The sequence below is a fragment of the Grampus griseus genome (genome assembly GCF_964374135.1).
Source record: "Grampus griseus genome assembly, chromosome: 3".
Classification (NCBI taxonomy): Eukaryota; Metazoa; Chordata; class Mammalia; order Artiodactyla; family Delphinidae; genus Grampus; species Grampus griseus.
In genome coordinates this window covers 102,426,127-102,446,747 of record NC_139019.1, presented here as the reverse complement: position 1 = coordinate 102,446,747, position 20,621 = coordinate 102,426,127, and the positions used below count along the sequence as shown (strand labels likewise).

At 45.6% G+C, this 20,621-nt stretch overlaps 1 protein-coding gene across 1 annotated transcript in view; it reads left to right on the top strand.

The window, feature by feature from the left end:
* The window catches only part of ZNF608 (zinc finger protein 608), a 104,472-nt gene that overhangs the window by 81,565 nt on the left and 2,286 nt on the right, over positions 1-20,621 (top strand). Inside the window, exons 4-7 of the mRNA XM_082650314.1 lie at positions 14,037-14,124; positions 14,642-17,096; positions 18,772-19,189; positions 19,778-19,978. Coding sequence (XP_082506440.1) covers positions 14,037-14,124; positions 14,642-17,096; positions 18,772-19,189; positions 19,778-19,978 — 3,162 coding nt within the window. The remainder of the gene's footprint in view (positions 1-14,036; positions 14,125-14,641; positions 17,097-18,771; positions 19,190-19,777; positions 19,979-20,621) is intronic.

Genomic DNA, 20,621 nt, shown 5'->3' with positions numbered 1-20,621 from the left:
CACTCTTGGTTGAGTTAGAAAATTATAGTTTTCTTTAATATTAAAGTTGAACTTTAAATATTAAAGTTGAATATTAAAGTTGAGTTGAACTGAATGGCACCAGAAGATGTAACCTGTGCACCAAGAGATTTTGTTCTCTTAACTGTCACCTCTTGGGAAAGCTTATCAAATCTAGTATTAACGTTCACATACCTTGGAGTCAGTATACTATCAGACACACAGTGAAAAATGGTTTTCTGTTCACTCGCTTGGAAACACATGCGCTAATGTCTGTGTACTGATTCGTATACCAGTATATACTAAATAAAATAGCGTAATCTATCTCGTGGCTAAATGGTATAGGATTTTGTGACCCCAAATCTCTAAATCAAAAGCTAAGTAAAACACCAAGCTGTTTGGATTTTCTGTTTTTCTGTATCCAAGAAATGTGATTTCTACAACGTCAACATGTGATTTTCTCCTTGGCACCAAGGCTGTTGGTCAGCAGTTTCAGCACGTTTGGAGGGACTTTGCTGTGTGGCATGCCTGGTCTGGGCACCCACTGCACTTAAGGGACTGTCCTGGTCCCATAAGTGCTTGCCCTTTCCCAGGCCCCCGCCTCCCCTCCCCTCCCCCTCCCCTCCCCTCCCCTCCCCCTCCCCTTCCCTTCCCCTCCCCCTCCCCTCCCCCCTCCCCTCCCCTCCCCCCTCCCTCCCCCCTCCCTTCCCCCTCCCCTCCCCCTCCCCCTCCCCCCTCCCCCCTCCCCCCTCCACTGGGAGGCCCGTTTGGATAAGAAACACATGGTCTGCCTGGTTTTTCTTTCAAAGAAAATGAGAAAGCCTTTGGACCACTAATTCTGCAACCCCTTTCGAGTGCTACATTCCTCAAAGGAAACCTGAGTGGAATTTTGTACCCTCACCCTGAAGCCATCCAGTTTGTTGCTAGCTGCTCACAAATCTAACTTCCCGTTTCAGCTGAAAAAGGTCTTTAGTTATTTTAAGCAAAGGACATCAGAAGGAAATAATACGTTTCTACCTCATTTCTCCATCCAGCGTTTTCCTGTCCTGGGTACTAATCCACACAGTTACTTGTCATCAAAAAAAAATACTTAATGTTCCATATGCCAACTGCCAAGTGGTAGCATTGTCCCACCAAACATTCCGTGTTTGTGTTGGTATTAGAATTAGCGATTTCAGGGTCTGTGGTGGGTACAGATCAGATTTTGGTCGTTTGCGTTGTATGTTTTCACTCTTGGGAGAATTACAAGGCAAGCTGGAAGGATGCTGAAATGTTGAGTCAGGTCTTCTTTCCCTGGAAAGAGGTGTATAAAACACACCCTGATGATGAGCAGCAATTAACAGTGCATTACTTTCTGGAAAAGACTTCAAGCTGGCTGCCCTGCAGGTCAGAGTCGATAAAGACTGAGTTACTAACAATAGCCTTTCTCTCCTGCTGAAGCCTTGGACTTAACCCTAACTTCATCAGACCTGAGAAGAAGAGAATCATTGTGAACAATGGGAGTCTTGGAGGTTGACTTGGGCCTAATGCTCAGAGGCTGTAAAAGCTGTCAGAGCGTTTGATCGATTGGCTCTCACGCCTTAGTCCCCAGTGCAGAGCTCCAGCGGTCCAGCCTCTTCTCAGAGGCTTGATGTGCCACCTGGGGTCAGAACTTATCAGCCCGCGGGGCTAATGTTTCAGAGGAGGCCAAAGTGCAGTCAATAATTTATACGGAAATTTGTGCTCAGAGTTGCAAGGAAAGCAAGTTTTGACTCGAATTCTTGTTGGTCCAAAAAAGAAGTCCAGGTCAACTTAAAATATTCCTGCTAACATCATTGTTGCGTGTATTAATACCATTTAAGGCAAACTTTAATTGAAGAAGAGAATTAGAGTCGTCATGGGATATATCTATTTAGCATTTATCATGTGGAGCTAAATTTCAGAATCAGTAGGTGAATTGGGGAAGGAAACACTGGCAGTTTGGAATTTATTAAAAAGCAAAAGCCAATCACCCCTAGGATGTAATCATATGACTTTGGAAACTAATGAAGTGTCCTTGGGGAGTGTCGGTTTACAGGCTCTAGAATTGAGGTCGGTGGTACTGACAGCATGGAGAGAAACGTTAGGTAATATCAAGGGCTAGAGGAGATACAGGTATCATAGAGGAATTAGGTTTCAGTTAGATGCCTTGAATCCTTCATCTGGTTTGCAGAGAAATGTCACCCAAAGTTAGCCGAGATGGCTGCGCGTGACTGTGTATGCGGGAGTGTGTCTAGAGCACCTCTGTGTCCACGTAAACACATGTATTTATACACACGGTATATAGAAGCAGACAGCCAAGCAGTGACACCGAGCGAGGATGGTCAATCAATAACCAGCTAAGTTTTGTTCTGCTCCAGCAAAACGATGACTTGCTCCAGTAAGTGCTAACAAAGGCCCTTTTCCCTGTTCTCTGCTCTGGGAGAGAGCACTGTTAGTCACGCTTCATTAGGCTTGTTTACAGAAAAGAGCTGGTCTCTAAGCACGTTATTGAAATACTTGTAACTCTGTGGGGCTGTTTTCTTCCCTGAAAGATAAGAACTTTGGAATGTGGGATGGGGGAGGGTGGGAAGGCAGCCTCTGACCATTGTCATGAAAACTGGTCTGCTCAGCTGGGGTCGGAAAGATGAGTTTGCATTTAAGCTCTATCTGCATCCCCCGTCTGGTTTCTGTTGTCGAGGTACCGGGGACCTTGAAATTTGCTTTTTGGTAATTTAGACAGATGTCGGGTGTTCCGTTCGCTGTTCCTGAAATCTTGATGTGAGGTTTCCCTACCCCAATTCAGAGAGGAGGCTTCAGGGATTTAGAACTGCATTTCTCAGTGGCTTTACTATTGAGTGCTGAAATGAGGAAACGTTTGTTTTAAACGGTGGATGTGGTAGGAAGGATGACTTTTTATTGGTTGAAACTGGTGGTAGGTATAGAAGTAATAAAAGTTCTTTCTTAAAACCTTGAAGTATAGTTGATTTACAGTGTTGTTTTAATTTCTGTATACAGCAAAGTGATTTGGTTTACATCTATATATACATTCTTTTTTTAAATATTCTTTTCCATTGTGATTTATCATAGGATATTGAATATAGTTCTCTGTGCTATACAGTAGGACCTTGTTGTTTATCAAGTAATAAAAGTCCTTAGTATTGGAATTTGCAGCCCCTAAGATTCTCAGAGATAGATAGATACACCACATGTTCAGTAAGCGGGGTCACCAGGAATACAGGATAATTAGTACAGATGCCCATATCTGAGGTTGCTTCCCCTGGAAGCAACACAGGAGGCCCTGCTTGCTGCTGGCTGTATTTCCCAGTGGGGGATCCTTAGTACGTTGGCATCTCCCTCCATTCTTCAGTGGGTGGACCTCAGTTACAGGAAGAGTCCAGAGGTGAGAAAGCCAGAGTTTCATTTGCTGAGTGACTATTTTGTGTCATATTCCGTTAATTGCTTTCCACAAATTACACCTTCTTTGATATTCATATTATTCCTACTCTGTAGATGGGGAAACTGGGCTCTGAGAGGTGTAGTTCAGGATGAAGCAGCAACGCAGTGGGCTTTGAGCCTGGTGGGTCTGTCTCCAGAGCCATCTCTCTAGGCGCTTAGGCTGTTCCGTTCCATCCCCGGTCACTCTGAGTCTTTCTTCTTCCCTTGTCCAGTCCTTGAAGTAAAATAGACTGCAGACTGAGCTTGATTAGACTTAAGCCTTCAGTTTATTTATTTTTTTCGATTACATTCTGAACCTGAGGCATAATTATGTGGCTTCACTTACCAGAGGGTGTGAATTACCTCCCATGCTGCCTGCTGGCCATGGCCACCTCCAGGTGTGAGCAGGGAGGGTCCCCAGTGACAGAAACCTCACTTATCCCATTGCCTTAAGTTGCGAGGCTGGCTCTGGCTTCTCTGACGTCCACGTTCCTCATTTCCTTTTTAGATGTGCAAAGACGGTGAGTCTTAGGGGACACACAAAATACACCCCTTTGTGTGCCAGATACATCAGAGCCTTCCCGTTGATGTACACACACACACACACACACACACACACACACACACACACACGAGTGAGAGAGGCAGTTCCTTGTTTTTCAGCTGCTGTTGTAAATTGCTATTTTAAATTTCAGCAAGTGGAATAATAGCAGAGTGATCATTTCCAGTAAATGCTGTTGGCCTTTGTAAAGAATGGCTTGTTCAGAGGTTTTATGATTTACGGGGACACAGCTGGTGGCCAGCAGAGCTGTAGGAATGTGTGCTCTCCTGGGCCCAGTAGAGCTGCAGATGAAAAGGGCCCAGAGCTGGCACAAAAGCAAATAAGCGCTCTGGCTTTAAATAAAGCATCATAATTTATATGAAGCCTGGCTCTTCAGTCCCAGGGAGATACATGCATCAGTAGCAGCTTTTTGATATGAGCATAATTGTCAATTGGTTCCCACTGTCTCCTTATATCTCAAGGAACTGGGGATGGTAAGAAATTACTTTAAAAATGCAGTCCTAAAATCTCTAGTTGTGTTAACGCAGATTCTGACAAGCAATTCACTAGCATTTAAATCTGAAACTGCTAATCACCCACCGAGATTGATCTACAAGAGGTCTGTGAGGAAGACAGGTGATGAGAGGTATTGGGAGAACGGATGCCTTCGTAACCCTTCCCCGAGCCTACCCCCTTCCCCAAGTGTGTGAGGGTTTTCAGTCTTAGATTTTATTTCCTTTGCATCTTTCAGTTTCGTTCATCCCAGTGATTACTTTGCCTCCCCTCTTGCCCCGTCCCTCTGCTGCTCCTGCCACGGGGGAGCATTGGGCATGAAACAGACTGCGGCCTGCAACAGGAAACAGGGACAGGGCAGGTATCTGTTAAATGACCTTTCAAATTCATGGCTTCCTGCGCCTTCCTTCTTCCTTTTAGCCCTAAGAACACTCTCTTTTAGGGGCAGTGGTGTAGAGGGGAAGGTTCTGCCTTCAGTATAGTTTATTTGTGGCCTGGTTTTGCTGTTCTATTTACCTGTTTTCCAAGTTGCAGAAACAGCATTGTGGAGATCCTGGATGCAGACGTTGTTAGCTGAAAAGATCCTGTAATTAATATTAAGTGCAGGAAACAACTGGGCCTGATGATTTGAAAGGCCTGCATTCTTCCAGTTGCTTATCTTCAGTGGCCTGCGAAGCTGCAAGTGGGAGTGTAGAGAGGCTGTTTCCCTCTCCTCCTGGGGCATGCTGGCTGTGTGCTGTCTGCCCAGGGCCCCTAGCTGTCTCCTAAAATAACCCTGTTAAAGGAACGATGTGTTAGGAGGTAATAAAATAACAACCATATCGTTATCATGGCTCATTGCAGGCCTACTTCAATAAATACTTATCAGATACCTTTCCCAAACTTCGGAATGCTTTTATTTAAAGGAAGAAAAAATGATCTCCCAACGAGCTAATAATTGAAGCTTGTGAGACTGGATTGGGACAGGGGAGTCCATTCTGTTACTGTTGGCATTGAACCCTCGTCTTCCCAGGGAGAAAGAGAAGGGGGCGGGGTGGGGGATGAGAAATCATTCTCTCACTCTAATGAGGAAGTTGTGCCTCCAGAAAGGAGAGGGCCCGAGAAACCTGCCAGCACTAGAAATCATTCATCTAAGTGCATCTGATTTCACATAAACTAATGCCTGCCTGCAAAGGAGGAGGAGAAAATTCAGGTTTAGAACTTTGCCCCGGAAACCAGAGTGGTGCTGTCGCTTATCAGGCCTCAAGGATACCTTACTGAGACTTTCAAAGACAAGAAATGAAACCTCTTTGTACAAATGTTTACGTGTGTACATATACTCTGCACAGGTACCTGTTCAGTTAATGCATTTAAATTGCTCCAAATGTCTGTCTCAGAGACTGTGTGTTTTCTGTTCTGTCCCTTCTCTCTCTCTCCCTCCTTCATCTTTTATCTTTTACCTGTTGTGTTCTGTCTGGGCCCTGATGGATCACGACCTGAAAAGCATCTTCTTGGGAGCACAGGGGCGGGGGGGGGGGAGTGAGGGGGCTTTGGACGCAGCCTGGCTCTACCCCGAAATGTCTATAATGACACCTGTGAACTATGAAACTTGCTAAAACATAAGTACTGATTATTTAAAAGAAGTAAAGCATCTCTTAGTAAATATTATTTGAGCTCTAGTAATCTGTTCTGATTTTTTAAAAATTATATCTTGGGCTATCAAAGTTTTCATGAAGGCTGAAACTTGTGTAATTCTTGGTCAGTGAAAATACTGTCACCATCCACATATATGGTGCAGGCTCCCATGCAAATGTGTGGGACAGCATTTCTGTGTTCCCGGTGGTGCCTTACAAAAAGAACCTTATTCCTGCTCCCCCTTTTTACCCACAAGACTTCTTCACAGGCCATTGTATTTTCTAGAAGAGGGGAAGGATAACGTTTCTAGGGAAGTGAGAAAAGAAAAGCAGCGAGAGCTTCTTTGCGCTGACCAGTCAACTGGGTATCGACCACCTGTCTTCACGGGAAAGAAATAGATGGCAGTGAATAAGCGAGAGTCTAGTTTTCCAAGAAGCTCAATGATTTTCCCAAATCAATACAGCTCATCAGGCCTCAGAACAAAGGCTGCGGGGGAGGTGACAGTGATGGAAGTGGCTTTCTGTTCTTTTGTGTATTAAACCATAAGACCCATGGGGAAACAGGGTTTCTTTAGCCAAGTTTCCCCACCCCCTCTTCTAGGGCTTATCCAATGTATTTGTGATGGTGGGGGGGAATCCTTTCAGGTTTTTTGTTTTGTTTTAAGATTTCCATAGATTCTATCCTGATGATCAAATGTACTTTTGAAAGAGATAAGCACAGTCAAGTAAGAAAGAACATCATCTTTTCAAATGTAGATTACAACAGCCTTTTGCCATTGCTTTTTGGTATTGGTTTAACACATTTATTTGAATTAAGGTCTTACATTTTTTCTTGTTATTTATGGAAAGGCTTTAGACGAACCAGAAAGAAATGTCTCAGTGTTCAGATTAACCTCTGGCAAATAAAGAATCATAACTGTCCTCCCATAAATGGACCTTGTTCCTAATGTCCTGAAAATAACACCGAACCCTACTAGGAATGCTGAACTGTCATTGGAGAGGTTATAATTAACGTAGACAGCGTGGTGCCGGCATTTTCCAGCCGCCGGCAGAGAACATCTATCCGAACCAGCAATTTTTAGCCCTTCATTCCTTTAATCTTTAAGCTCACTGTGCTTTCATGAAAGCAGGACATTAACACCAGAGCAGTGCGTCTCTGGGGTTTATGACTGGGGTGGCGGCACACTAGGGCATAAAGCGTTCATTACACTTCCCCTTGTTACTACTGCCCTATCTCCCAACCCCATTGCCTACACTATTTGTTCAGATAAAGCCCACTGTTCAGGGTGACTAATCGCAGCACTGTGTTCCAGATGGTTTGATTACAGGATGTGGTTAAAGTGACTCTTCAAACATTCAGCCCAGCAGTAGAGCTCTTTCTTAAAAAAAAAATACTGCATTTTCTGGTCATGTCACAACACTTATTTTCCTGGTTCTCTCGTGCTCCATACGTCCTTGGCAGAGGTAATAGGAAGGTCCCTCTGTTCTTTGGCTGTCAGGTACTTCATTGGCAACCCAGTTGTGAATTTAAAATTCCCCCAATGATTATAAACTCAACTTTGTCCTTTGAAGAAAGACCTATCTGAAGGTTTGAAGCTCTGAAGCCAGAAACATGAACAAGGATACTAGACAAGACTCAGCTTTTTAAAAAGTACCAGTGTTGGGCACAACAGAATTTTAGAAGGAGGGAGTTCAGTACAGAGGAGTGGTGATAAATCCTACCTTGTACAATAGTCACATTGTATGAAAATCGACAGTAATGTGATATCCTAAATACATGAACTTTATCCTGTACTCAGGAAACAGCATATTGTGACATTCCTATTGTCACTAATGTTTCTACTAGAAAAAAAAAATGGAAAGGAGGAAAGAAATGTGTACACTTAAAAAAAAAAAGGATCGTGGCATAAATGGGTTCCATTTCGGTGTTACTGGAGTGAGGTTTCTGTTTACTGCACAAGTGCACACCCAAGCCATCCAGATGTGGCAGTGTGAATAAGAGGGTCAAAAAACGATGTCGGATTCCAAATTCGGCATTTGCAGTGCTTGGCGAAAGACTTCTGTCCCAGGGGTGAGGCACTTTAAAAACTCTGAAAGAGTCTGTAAACTCTACTATAAACAGAGTTAGGCTGATCCGCTGGGAAATCAGGCATTTGCCCAGTTCTTGAGGAAACATCTTCACAAATCCCAGAAACAGTAATTCATAAACCATATTTATAACATCTTCAAAGCGAAATCTCTCCACGGAGAATTCCTATCATCTTGAAGCTAGTGCGAGACGATGCTTATTGGAAAAGTATGGTAATCGTGAAAAGAAGACACTGGGTAGCATTCCCATCTCGATTTTCTTCAGTCATCATCTAGTAGCCCCTGGGAGTCGAATGAACTCCCTCCATGTGCTGGGCACTGTGCCCACAGGTACGGTAGGTGCAGACAGTACTCATGTTTTCAAGGAGTGGAGTCGGGCTGGAAGAGACAGGCCTCTTGTGTATATGAGTGGAGTAAGGTTTTAAAGGGACCGTGTAGTTTAAGACAGTCTCCGCAGTGTTCAAACAGTAAGAGTCTATTTGCTGCTCACCTAATGGAGGGAATTCGGTCTTCCTGTTGGATGCGGGTTCTCCTAGTCATAGGGTCCCAGCTGAAGGAGGCTCTGACATCTTCTGTGGCCTTCTGGGTTGCTCTGGTCTCCATGCCAGCGAGCCAGGAAGGTGAAGAGGTCTGAGGCACGTGCACAGGAGATGCTTCTGGGTCAGGCCTGGCAGTGGCACTTATCGGTTCACTTGCCTTTCATAGAACTGAGGGACAGGAGCACGTCTAACCGGTAGGGAGGAGGCTGAGAAAGTGTCTAGCTGTGGACTCAGAGGGAAACCATGGATTCTGGGGAGATCCACTGGGGAGAGGACTTGGATGGAGCATAGTGGGGACTCAGGAGGGAGTGGCCGTTTTCTGGCGGTATGCGTGGTCTGTGTGTCTGGAGAGGATTCATAGAAGAGAGAACGTTAGACGTGGTCTCTGCTTGGTTCTGATTCATTAGAAACCTGAACTTTCCTTGGGGATTTGGTCAAGTCCATCTTCAAAGGTTTTTTTTTCCCAGGGCAATTAAAAGTGTGATAACAAGAATGGTTGAAGAAACTTGTTTATGCTGGAGGGGAAAAAAGAGGGCAATTGGAGGCAAAGGGAATATCGACATGGTCATCGACCTTGCGTGGGTGAAAGGCTGTCAAATGGACTGTCTGTAGGGTATCAGAAGACACAGCCAGGACCTAGGTGTTCAAAGACAGATTGTAGTTCAGAACCAGGGACAACTTTTTTTTTTTTTTTTTTGCGGTATGTGGGCCTCTCACTGTTGTGGCCTCTCCCGTTGCGGAGCACAGGCTCCGGATACGCAGGCTCAGCGGCCATGGGTCACGGGCCCAGCCGCTCCGCGGCATGTGGGATTTTCCTGGACCGGGGCACGAACCCGTGTCCCCTGCATCGGCAGGCGGGCTCTCAACCACTGCGCCACCAGGGAAGCCCAGGGACGACTTTTTAACAAGATGACTGGAAAATATCAGGACAGTCCTGGGTCCTGGTGAGACACTGCCCTCCCCCCCACCACCTCCACCCCGTCAGTGATGAAGTAGGCAGGAAAAGGGACACACAAATATGAGGGCCTTGCACTACCCATTGGCCTCTGGCTCATAGCTATTATATCCTTGTCTCCATCATGGTCCTCTCTCCCTTCAGTAGCTTGTGACCTACAGGTTTCTACTCTTGTTATCAACTTCCCCTTCTATACCACTAGCTCAGATTCCCAAAGCACATCCTTGTTTAGTTACCTCTGCTTCAGTTGCCCATCACTGGAACAGTCAGAGGAGGCCAGGGTTAGGATAAGTGGTCTAGGAGCCTAGTCTCCTGAGACTACCCTCTGAGCAGGGACTGTGGGCAGGGCGGTTACTATGAAAGTCACATCCTGGGTCTAGTTTAATGAGATCGATTAAGGGGCCTACTCTCTAGTATGGGTAATATGCAAACCATACTTCCACTTCTGGAATACAGGGTATCCCTATGTTCGGCTACAAATTTGCAGACTCTTAAAAGTGTAGAGTTTGTATGGAGTTACAGGCAAAAAACATGGTTGATTCTGTAGCACCAGATAGGTTCCTAGTGTCGTATACCCTGTAGATGCACAATAAATGCTTAATGGGCCTGACCATCTCTCTGGGAACACTTAACTGCAAAGTAGTGACAGAGGAGATAAGAGAACACTGTGAATGTGGAATCCTTGTGGGATCTCAGGGCTCTTTTGGCTTTTATAGAGGTAAGGAAAGGGCTCAGGTTATAGAACATAGGCCACCTTCTTACTAAGTGTCCAGTAGGTAATATGCTTTGTGGCGGCGGCAGCTTAGATTGTGTACCAGTATCTAAGACATACTCTTAATACAAAGAAGAAAACCCTGCGTGGGAAGCACACCCAAACCATCTGTTGCTCTCTTCAGCTTTATTTTTACTTTATTGGTAATAATCTGAAGATATTTTTCAAATTTAAAGTGTTACAGGGCAGGCATTATTAGCATTTTGAGAAAGATGATGCCCAGTCTGTGGGTGGGAAGGGAAGATAATAAATCTGGTGGGATACCTGAGAAGATAAAGATGAGAAGGACTTGTACAGTGTCCCCAGCACCTTGCAAATTGCCCAGATGTTTGAAGGAATAAGTGTGTAGTTAGAGAAATATTAACTCTTTTTGGAATAAATGTACATTTGTTTTTAGTTTATATATGATAAGTGAGAAAAGTAACCATGCCCAGGTTTATAAAATTCAAATTTGGGCTTCTGAAGGACTCATGTTCATGTTGGGCATTTATGCCTTTAAAAAAGTATAGTCTGCTTTATATGGCCGTGGGTTACAAAGTGTTCAAGATGCTGTGACTCCAAAATAATAAGCCGTTTATATCTTTTAGAACTAAACATTACCTTTGTACTTGGCCCCTCACAATAGGATGTTGTCTAAACATAGACTTCCTGACAAAGAAACAGTACACTTTGTAGTTTATATGAGAAGCATTCCTTAAGCCTTCATTCCAATACAGAGCAGATTTGGCTGCGTAAACATGTGCGTGCGTGTATTCGCACGTGCATTCTAGGCAGACATAAATATTACGTGACATTGTGGACTGTGCATATAAAGAAAAATAGACCAAGCACACGTATTTAATTAAGAAACTGTTCAAAATCTTCCAGGGAGTAGAGCATTTATTTTGAACATTTTTTAAAATATAGAGGGATTCTAGGAAAATTAGGCTGACTTATTGAGGCCCTTTGAAGTTGAAAATAGACTTTTTTTTTTTTCAGAATGATAATGATTATAATACTGTCACTTGTACTTAGATAGGAGTGTGGCTTCAAGAAATAGTGTCAGGCGATGGGAATAGTTTTGCAGTGTGGAAGTTTCAACTTGTGTTTCTCCCATGTGACAGCTTCACCCGATAACCCCACCTAAACAACGATTAACTTTGTGTTGGGGTCCCGTCCTTCTCTCCGGCCCCCACGTTTCCCTTTGTCCTGTTCCGAGACCAGGAATTTGATGCTGAGACGGTTGTGAGCCGGCTGTCGTGATGTGTGTGCGTGGAGCTGCGCAGTGTGGGTCGTGCTGGGAAAGCCAGCACGGTCACGCGGACAGTAGCCTTTCAACACACGGATCAGCCCGCGTTGATTTACGGAGCTGGGCAGCCCTCTGTCCCCAAGAGAGACCCGGCTCAGGGAGCGCGCCCTCGCCTCGTGGCGAGCCCGCCACCGCGGCCGCCTCTTCCCCTGGCGATGCTCCTTTATCCCGGGCTGCTGCCTCGCTGGTCCGGGCGGCCGCCCTCGGCTCAGCCAATCAGACGCCGGCGTTCCCAGCAGGCGTCGGCCAATCCGCGGCCATCATTTGCTGGAAACGCGAAACCCTTTGGGGAAAAGCAATAACAAAAGCCTTTCACTGCAGACAAATGTTAAGTGTCTGTGCAGACTTTTCCTGTTTTTAATTTTATTACTGTAAGAATGGAGGGTTTGTTGTTTCTTTCATGTTTCCTTTCAAGCAATTTTAATTATACATTTGTGCTACATCAGGGACTCTGGAACGCGGTGTTTCAGCCTAATGCGTCTAAAGCTAAAATGCAGTACCCTTCTGGCACTACAGATAGATTCCTGCACTGTAAATATAGCTGACATGCTAAAGAATTTTAAGCAGCTGCAAAGGTCTTTGACACCACACACAGTGCCCCAGAGAGCAGATGATGAGAAAACCAGCTCGTCTTCCCCTTCGCCTTGTCTCCCACCCGCTCCCTTTTCCTGAAGGGATGTGCTCATAAAGAATCCTTTCCTCCAATTGTTCCGTCTTGTGCACATTTTGACCAAATGCCTAATTACCATCGATCTCATCTCAATAAGAATTTTTATACTCAATGGCTTTAATTTTTTTTTTTCCCTGAAGGAATTAGAATGGAGTCAACTATGATTTGAGGAAATGCTTGCTTTGCTTCGTGCTAACTCCCCCTCAACCCCCACCCCCCGCCCCCCACTGATATAGTGAGTAAGTTCAGCTGTCACCTAAGTAATAGTAACACAGACCATATGGGAAACAATTTTTAAATCTCTTTTTGGGCCTTTTGAAAGAAATCCTTTCTTCCCCACTATGAGTCCCAACAATGCAAATATTTTACCTGCTGTTAAAGACATTCCCAAGGAAATGAGTCTTACCTTGTGAGGTGTCCCTTGCCACAAAGGAGTTCAGTACAGATTTTCTGCAGAATTCAAAACGGCAGTGAGCAAGCGAGTAAACCAGCTAGAAATAGACTTTGAGTATTGCCCCTTGGTGTTTCCAAGAAAGAAGGGGGAGTGGTGCTTTATAGAAACTAAGACACACTTAAATACTTTATTTCTTTACCCTCATATTTTATGTGTGTCTCAAAATCTAGGTCCTTTTACTGTATGCTTTAAAGGAGTGAGTTTAAAGAAATACGGCACTTGTCCTCTAGAGAAATAAAGAGGATGTTATATTTTGTTTCCCTGTGACATTTGGTATACTAAGTGCACTTAAGTTTAGTAATTCACAGATGCAGCGCTAAATTAAATTGTCTGTCTGCAAAGCAGTTGGGAAAAGCAGAATGGCTTGCAGGAAACAAGCGTGTTGGTTTTGAGGTTGTTGTTTTTTTTTTTTTTTTCTAATCCTCTGTGGCAAATGCTTACTAAAGTTGATTCTAAAGATAACCCCAAGAGCAAACTTATTGTGCACATTTATTTTCTTAAGAGGGCTATTTTAGGAGTCCTTAATATGAAACAATACCAAACAGTGAAACAGATACCATACCAAGGCTGATTCTTGTCTCACAAAGCCAGAGAGGGGAGGATTAGGAAAGAGAAATCATAGCTGATTGTCTGCTATCTGAACTCCAAGCTCCCGCTTTCCCCCGTTCTAGACCTATTTTTGTGCATGCGCATCATTTTTTTCCTAAATAAAAATCACCGTTATTTTATATTGCTGAATTGGAAGCAAAACCGATCCCTTTCAGTCACCTTCTGGTTTAAGCACTGGTAACTGGGGCTTAGTTTTTGTTGGCTGCTTGCCAAACGAAAGCAATTATGTGTAATAATAGAAAAATTAAGAGGTGAGTGTTGCTGTTTTACAGCAGGACATGGCAAAAACCATTTCCTTCTGTCAGCAGTATCTTGATTACACTCTCACACGCAGCCCTTACCCTTTTGTACCACGCGCGTATGCTCGTGAACACACACACATGATTTCCTGTGGGTTTTTGCTTGAGGTCACTGAAACCAGAAAGAGGAAGAATGCAAACCACAGCTTTTGAAAGCAAATGAGAATAGAGCTTTGCTGGTAAAAAGAACAGTAATAATAAATGAACTGGAAATAGGGTAATTTGTGCTAACCTTGGTCCATCTTCATTCCCCACTCCTGCAGGTGTCCTAGTGGTCAATGTCACGTGGAGGAACAAAACTTATGTAGGGACCTTATTGGACTGCACCAAGCACGACTGGGCCCCTCCCAGGTAGGCATGGAGCCTTTGATTTCAGGCTCTGTTTTCCTCTCCTCCTTCCTCTTCTTGCCCTCTCCTTCCCCCATCCTCTCTTTGCAAGGAGACTACAGAGAGAGATTAATAATACATAAAAGTCAGTTTGTAATTGAAACCAGGCAAAAGAGCAATGAGCAATTCAGGATTGAATACAGTAAAATGCAGATGCTGGGTTGCTTTTTTGTAGGGAGATCACTACTTCCTGCCCCCTTCTCTTTCTCCTTTGTTTTCTTTTTCTCAATATGGGAATTTGAACTGGATTGGAAACTTAGCTACCCGAGCTGGTTTTCTGAGGAAGAACATAAGCCATTGGTAGCCTGTTCTTTCGCAGGTGTTGAAATTGTCAGTGGAAGAATTGGGTGACTTTTCTTTATCTGGGCCCAGCCCTCAAGCTGCTGGGGTGTTGCCTGCTCTTTGCTGCATTGCGTGCCTTGTGATTTCACTCGGCTTCTTTGGGGATGCTCGTTTTGACATCTGTTACTTGCTTCCCTAGGTTCTGCGAGTCACCCACCAGCGACCTGGAGATGAGAGGGGGCCGGGGCCGGGGGAAAAGAGCGAGGTCTACCGCAGCTGCCCCGGGCTCGGAGGCCAGCTTCACAGAGTCCAGAGGGCTGCAGAACAAGAACAGAGGGGGGGCCAATGGGAAAGGGAGGCGGGGCAGCCTTAATGCCAGCGGGCGAAGGACACCCCCGAATTGTGCTGCGGAGGACATCAAAGCCAGCCCCTCCTCCACCAACAAAAGGAAAAACAAGCCTCCGATGGAGCTAGACCTGAACTCCAGCTCCGAGGACAGTAAGCCCGGGAAGCGTGTCCGCACAAATTCGAGAAGCACTCCCACCACCCCTCAAGGGAAACCAGAGACGACTTTTTTGGACCAGGGCTGCTCTTCTACGGTGTTGATTGATTGTCCACACCCAAACTGCAACAAAAAGTACAAGCACATCAACGGCCTCAGGTACCACCAGGCTCATGCCCACTTAGACCCAGAGAACAAGCTGGAGTTCGAACCGGACAGCGAGGGCAAGATCTCGGACTGTGAGGAGGCCTTGAGCAACGTGGCGCTGGAATGCAGCGAGCCAAGCACAAGTGTATCGACTTACGAGCAGGTGAAGGCGCCAGTGTCCCCTGGCTCGGGGAACCCCCCCGGAACCCCCAAGGGGAAGAGAGAGCTGATGAGCAATGGCCCGGGCTCTGTTATCGGATCGAAGCCTGGGAAGAATTCCGGCAAAAAGAAGGGCCTCAACAGTGACCTCAACAACCTTCCAGTCATCTCCAACATGACGGCCACCGTAGACAGCTGCTCGGCAGCAGACGGCAGTTTGGCTGCCGAAATGCCCAAACTGGAAGCAGAAGGCTTGATCGACAAGAAAAATTTGGGAGAGAAAGAAAAGGGCAAAAAAGCCAACAGTTGCAAAATGGACAAAAACCTCTCTAAGCTTAAAAGTGCCCGGCCCATTGCCCCTGCTCCGGCCCCAACGCCGCCACAGCTAATCGCAATTCCCACCGCAGCCTTTACGGGAACCACCACGGGGACCATACCCGGACTGCCCTCCCTCACAACCACGGCGGTCCAGGCCACACCAAAGAGTCCTCCGTTAAAGCCCATTCAGCCAAAGCCCACGATTATGGGGGAGCCCGTCACCGTGAACCCAGCGCTCGTGTCGCTCAAAGACAAAAAGAAAAAGGAGAAGCGGAAGCTGAAGGACAAAGAAGGGAAAGAGACGGGGAGCCCGAAAACGGATGCGAAGCTGGGCAAACTAGAGGACGCCAAGGGGGCTGGCAGAGATGTATCTGGGCATTTTTTAAAGGACCACCTCAACAAGAATGAAGGGCTGGCAAACGGACTGTCCGAGTCACAAGAGAGTCGGATGGCCAGTATCAAAGCCGAGGCTGATAAGGTTTACACCTTCACCGACAACGCTCCCAGCCCTTCCATCGGGAGTGCCTCGAGGATGGAGTGCAGCGCTTTGGTGAACGGGCAGGCGCCCGTGGCCCCGCTGCACGTGCTGACCCAGAATGGGGCCGAGAGTTCCGCAGCCAAGACGAGCAGCCCTGCCTACTCGGACATCTCTGATGCTGCCGATGACGGCGGTTCTGACAGCAGGTCGGAGGGCGTGAGGTCCAAGGCCAGTTCCCCGTCAGATATCCTTTCCAGTAAGGACGGTGTTGTAAAAGGGCATTCTTCAACGACAGCACAATCATCTCAGATGAAAGAGTCCCACTCTCCCTATTACCATGGCTACGATCCTTATTATTCTCCGAGTTACATGCACCCTGGGCAGGTCGGTGCCCCTGTAGCTGGGAACGGCGGGAGCGCGCAGGGAATGAAGATCAAGAAGGAGTCTGAGGAAGATGCAGATAAGAAAGACAAGGCAGAGCAGCTCGAGGCCAAGAAAGTGGACCATAATTCTGCATCCTTACAGCCTCAGCACCAATCGGTGATCACGCAGAGACACCCGGCCCTGGCTCAGTCACTGTATTATGGCCAATATGCCTATGGGCTCTATATGGACCAGAAGTCTCTGATGGCCACCAGCCCTGCCTATAGACAGCAGTATGAGAAGTACTATGAGGACCAGAGGCTGGCAGAGCAGAAAATGGCCCAAACTGGGAGAGGAGACTGTGAAAGGAAAAATGAGCTCCCCTTGAAAGAGCTGGGCAAAGAGGACAGTAAACAGAAAAACATGCCATCGGCCACAATCTCAAAAGCTCCCTCTACTCCGGAGCCTAACAAAAACCATTCTAAACTAGGGCCGTCAGTGCCTAATAAATCTGAGGAGACAGGTAAATCACAGCTTCTCTCCAATCACCAGCAGCAGCTTCAGGCCGACAGCTTCAAAGCTAAGCAGATGGAAAACCACCAGCTTATTAAGGAAGCTGTAGAAATGAAATCTGTCATGGACTCTATGAAGCAGACAGGTGTAGACCCAACCTCGAGATTTAAACAAGTAAGATTGTGGAGTGTGGTCCCCACAGGGAGAGAGCAGTCTGAGGCTTGTACGTGGCTGGGCTTGATCTGGTTAAGAGTTCTTCACAGGAAATCCACCCAAGGGCTCCTTAGGCTGGATTCCTCTTCTCCTGAAAAATATTTTCAATGAATTCTCGGGAGTTCTTGTGTACCTCTGAAATGTACATCGCTCACTGTTTCCTTGTCATGTTGTGTAGTGAAAAGAACCTTGGCCATGTGCTTTGCAGACGCATGTTCCCTGCCGTTAACTAACTGACTCTGATGAGGTCCCTGCACTTCTTTCTGAGTCCAGAGTGAGGGAATTCTACCCCACAGTGGCTGAGTTCTCTTCTAACTCTGAGATTCTGAGTCTGAGCACTCAAACAATTTGTTCTTTTACATTTTCAAATTCATTTTGGCATCTTCTGGGCATATGAAGATGGCGACCTTAAATTCACATTTCCCACTCATCTTTTTAATGAAACTTGGGGTGTCTTGAGGTGCCTAGAGTTCTGTTTTACGTTCTACATTAAGGACCCCAGAGCAGAGCTCAGAGCTTCTCGCTTGTGAGGAGAGCGGGGAGTCTGGGCAGATGGGCCTCAGGCAGTCACCCCAGAGCCCCCCTGGTCAGCCAGTCTGAGGTTAAATGTGACAACACCTGAAAATCGGTCACCGTGAAACCACGCATGTGCCAGCACTTTCTGTCACAATTCAGATGTCCTGACTCAGCTGCAGTCCCACGAGTATGAATTCTGGTATTTCCCAGCATCCCAGCCCCCACTGAGAGGGAGGGGGGCTTAGAGGTCCCTGGTGAATCAGAGCAACAGAATCCTTTCTTCATGCTCATTTCTGTCCCAGGGTTGGGCCTTAACCCCAGATACCCAGTGGGTTTATATCATGAATGGCATGGGCAGGTCACAAAGGCCATTTAAGGACCCTCGGTTTCCCCATTTCTGGAGGCTCGAATCAAGCTGTGACTTCACAGGGCTGCATTAGAACTATACAATTTGGGAGGTTGATGGATGCCTTTGTTTCCTGGTAGAAAAGCCATAATGTGTCCTGTTAATTTTTAATTTTGTTTTGATTAAGATGTTAGCACATAATGAGACGTGATGCAGTTATATTAAGCCTCAGCTGCAGTAGGTGAAGAAAATGTCTTAGGAAACCAAGAGTTTTCCCCTCTAAATGATGTAAATTGATATAATAATTACTTAAACTGTAGTAAAACTTACTTAAACAGTAAGTAAAACATTGTTATCAGCTTAAGTTTTCTGAATTCTTTTTACCTGTGTGAGATGTTAAAAGGAAAATGAGGTTAGATTAAATATGTCTGAGGATGTTACCTAATGTTAAGAATTGACCTTAACAGCCCAGCTCTGAATTCCAGCGGCGCTAAGTTTTGAAGCTCAGCTCCACGAACTGGGCAGCGGTGTGACCCTGATATTACTTGAGCTTGAAAAACTTAGCTTTTGTCTTCTGTAAAAGGGATTATTCATGATGCCTACCTCAGACATTATTCCTCTGTAAGAGGAGGCGGTAAAGGTCGTTGCACAGTGCGAGCATATAAATAAATGTTCACTTAGAAGTCATAGTAATCGTGCTGTCATGGTGATGAATGAGTTTTTCTTGAAAATTGAAATTTTGAAACATGTCTTCTTTTTTTCCCCCAAAATCAGGATCCAGATTCAAGGACATGGCATCATTATGTATACCAACCCAAATACCTAGACCTGCAAAAGTCAGAAGAACTCGATAGAGAGAAGAAACTAAAAGAGGATAGTCCCAGGAAAACCCCCAACAAAGAGGGTGGTGTGCCCAGCCTTCCCGTATCGTTAACGAGCATCAAAGAGGAGCCCAAAGAGGCCAAGCGTCCTGATTCTCAATCCTTGGATGAGAGCAAGCTGAAAAACGATGATCGCAAGACTCCCGTGAACTGGAAGGACTCTCGGGGAGCCAGAGTGGCCGTCTCCTCCCCCATGAGTCAGCATCAGTCCTACATACAGTACTTGCATGCTTACCCTTACCCGCAGATGTATGACCCCAGCCACCCTGCATACCGGGCTGTTTCTCCCGTCCTAATGCACAGTTACCCTGGTACGTGTCACGGGTTCTCACTGTTTTGGAGGGAAGAGGCTGTGTTCAAATACTAGCTATTTTAAAACTCAGGATAAATTAGATGCTTCAAGAGGGACCTTTGTTTGGCTTGTATTTAATGCTACTTAAAGAAGTCCCAAAGATGAAATGGATTTCATGGAAGATTTTTCATTTTTTAGACGAAATGTCAAGAGTCCTTAGCTCTAGTTTCCATAGGCTCTGATGGTCTGCTGCAGCCATTAGACTGACAGATACTTTATGGCCTAGGAAAATATTCTGAGCACTTACTGTCATAATCATAACAGTTACTATTCCTTGGAGTTAAACGGACACATAAACATATGAAATGGCTGGAAGCTCATTTCTTTTTAGAAACCTCTGATCATCAGGATGAATTAACTGGGAGAAGAGAATCGGAGAACCTAGATACAGTTTAACGATGACGTAGCCCATTCTTAATGCACTATTCCCTACTTGAAGATCTCTGACTCTTGTCCCAAATTCATGTCATCCAAATGGTTTTTGTTTTTTGGGTTTTTTTTAAGATGTCGTCTGTAACTTGATGTGGCATTTGTTGTGTATCTGCAGGGGCCTATCTCTCGCCAGGATTTCATTACCCTGTTTACGGGAAGATGTCAGGGAGAGAAGAGGCAGAGAAGGTCAATACCAGCCCTAGCATCACCACGAAAACAACCACTGAATCGAAAGCACTGGATTTGCTCCACCAGCACGCCAGCCAGTACCGCAGCAAGTCTCCCGCTGTATGCCTCCTTTTGTCATCACTAACAAGTACTATGTTTCAGGGGGAGAAAAGCAGACAAGCTAGAGAACAGTCTTGAAATATAAATGGTTTTGGAACCCAGCTGTGATTTCAGGGTGCTGTTTTAGTCTAATATGGAAAGAATGGCATGTTCAAAAATAAGATGCTTTCATACATGGGGGGAAAATTGTGAAAGCGTGTAAGGTAGCAGCAGTCTTTTCTGTTGGAAAATCTATACCTTGCTTACCCAGGAGGATGCTTGTTAGCCAGACATTTAAATTCATAGGAACCAACCTTGGGCGCGAAATATTTGTGTCGCACTCGTGTGCCAGAGTGAGTCACTTGGCTAAGGAGTGGCGGCTGTCTCTGTTCTGCTTTGACCTTGACTCCTCCACACATCCCTGTAGCTCTGCGGAAGTGATTCAGACGTGTGTCTTTGTGAAAGACGGCTCCACTCCCACGCACCCACCTCCCCCAGACAAGTGCAATTGCTAGTCCTAGAGACTGTTGGGAAGAGAGAAAATACAAAGGATGTGGTAGTTCTTGCCTAGAAAAGAGAAGTTCGGAATAAATTAAAATATGGGCACTGTAATGTGCGTCTGAGTGTGCCTACCTGAGACTCTGTAAAGAAACCGGGAAAGATGATTTCATGCTCCTTTCCTAAGAGTACTC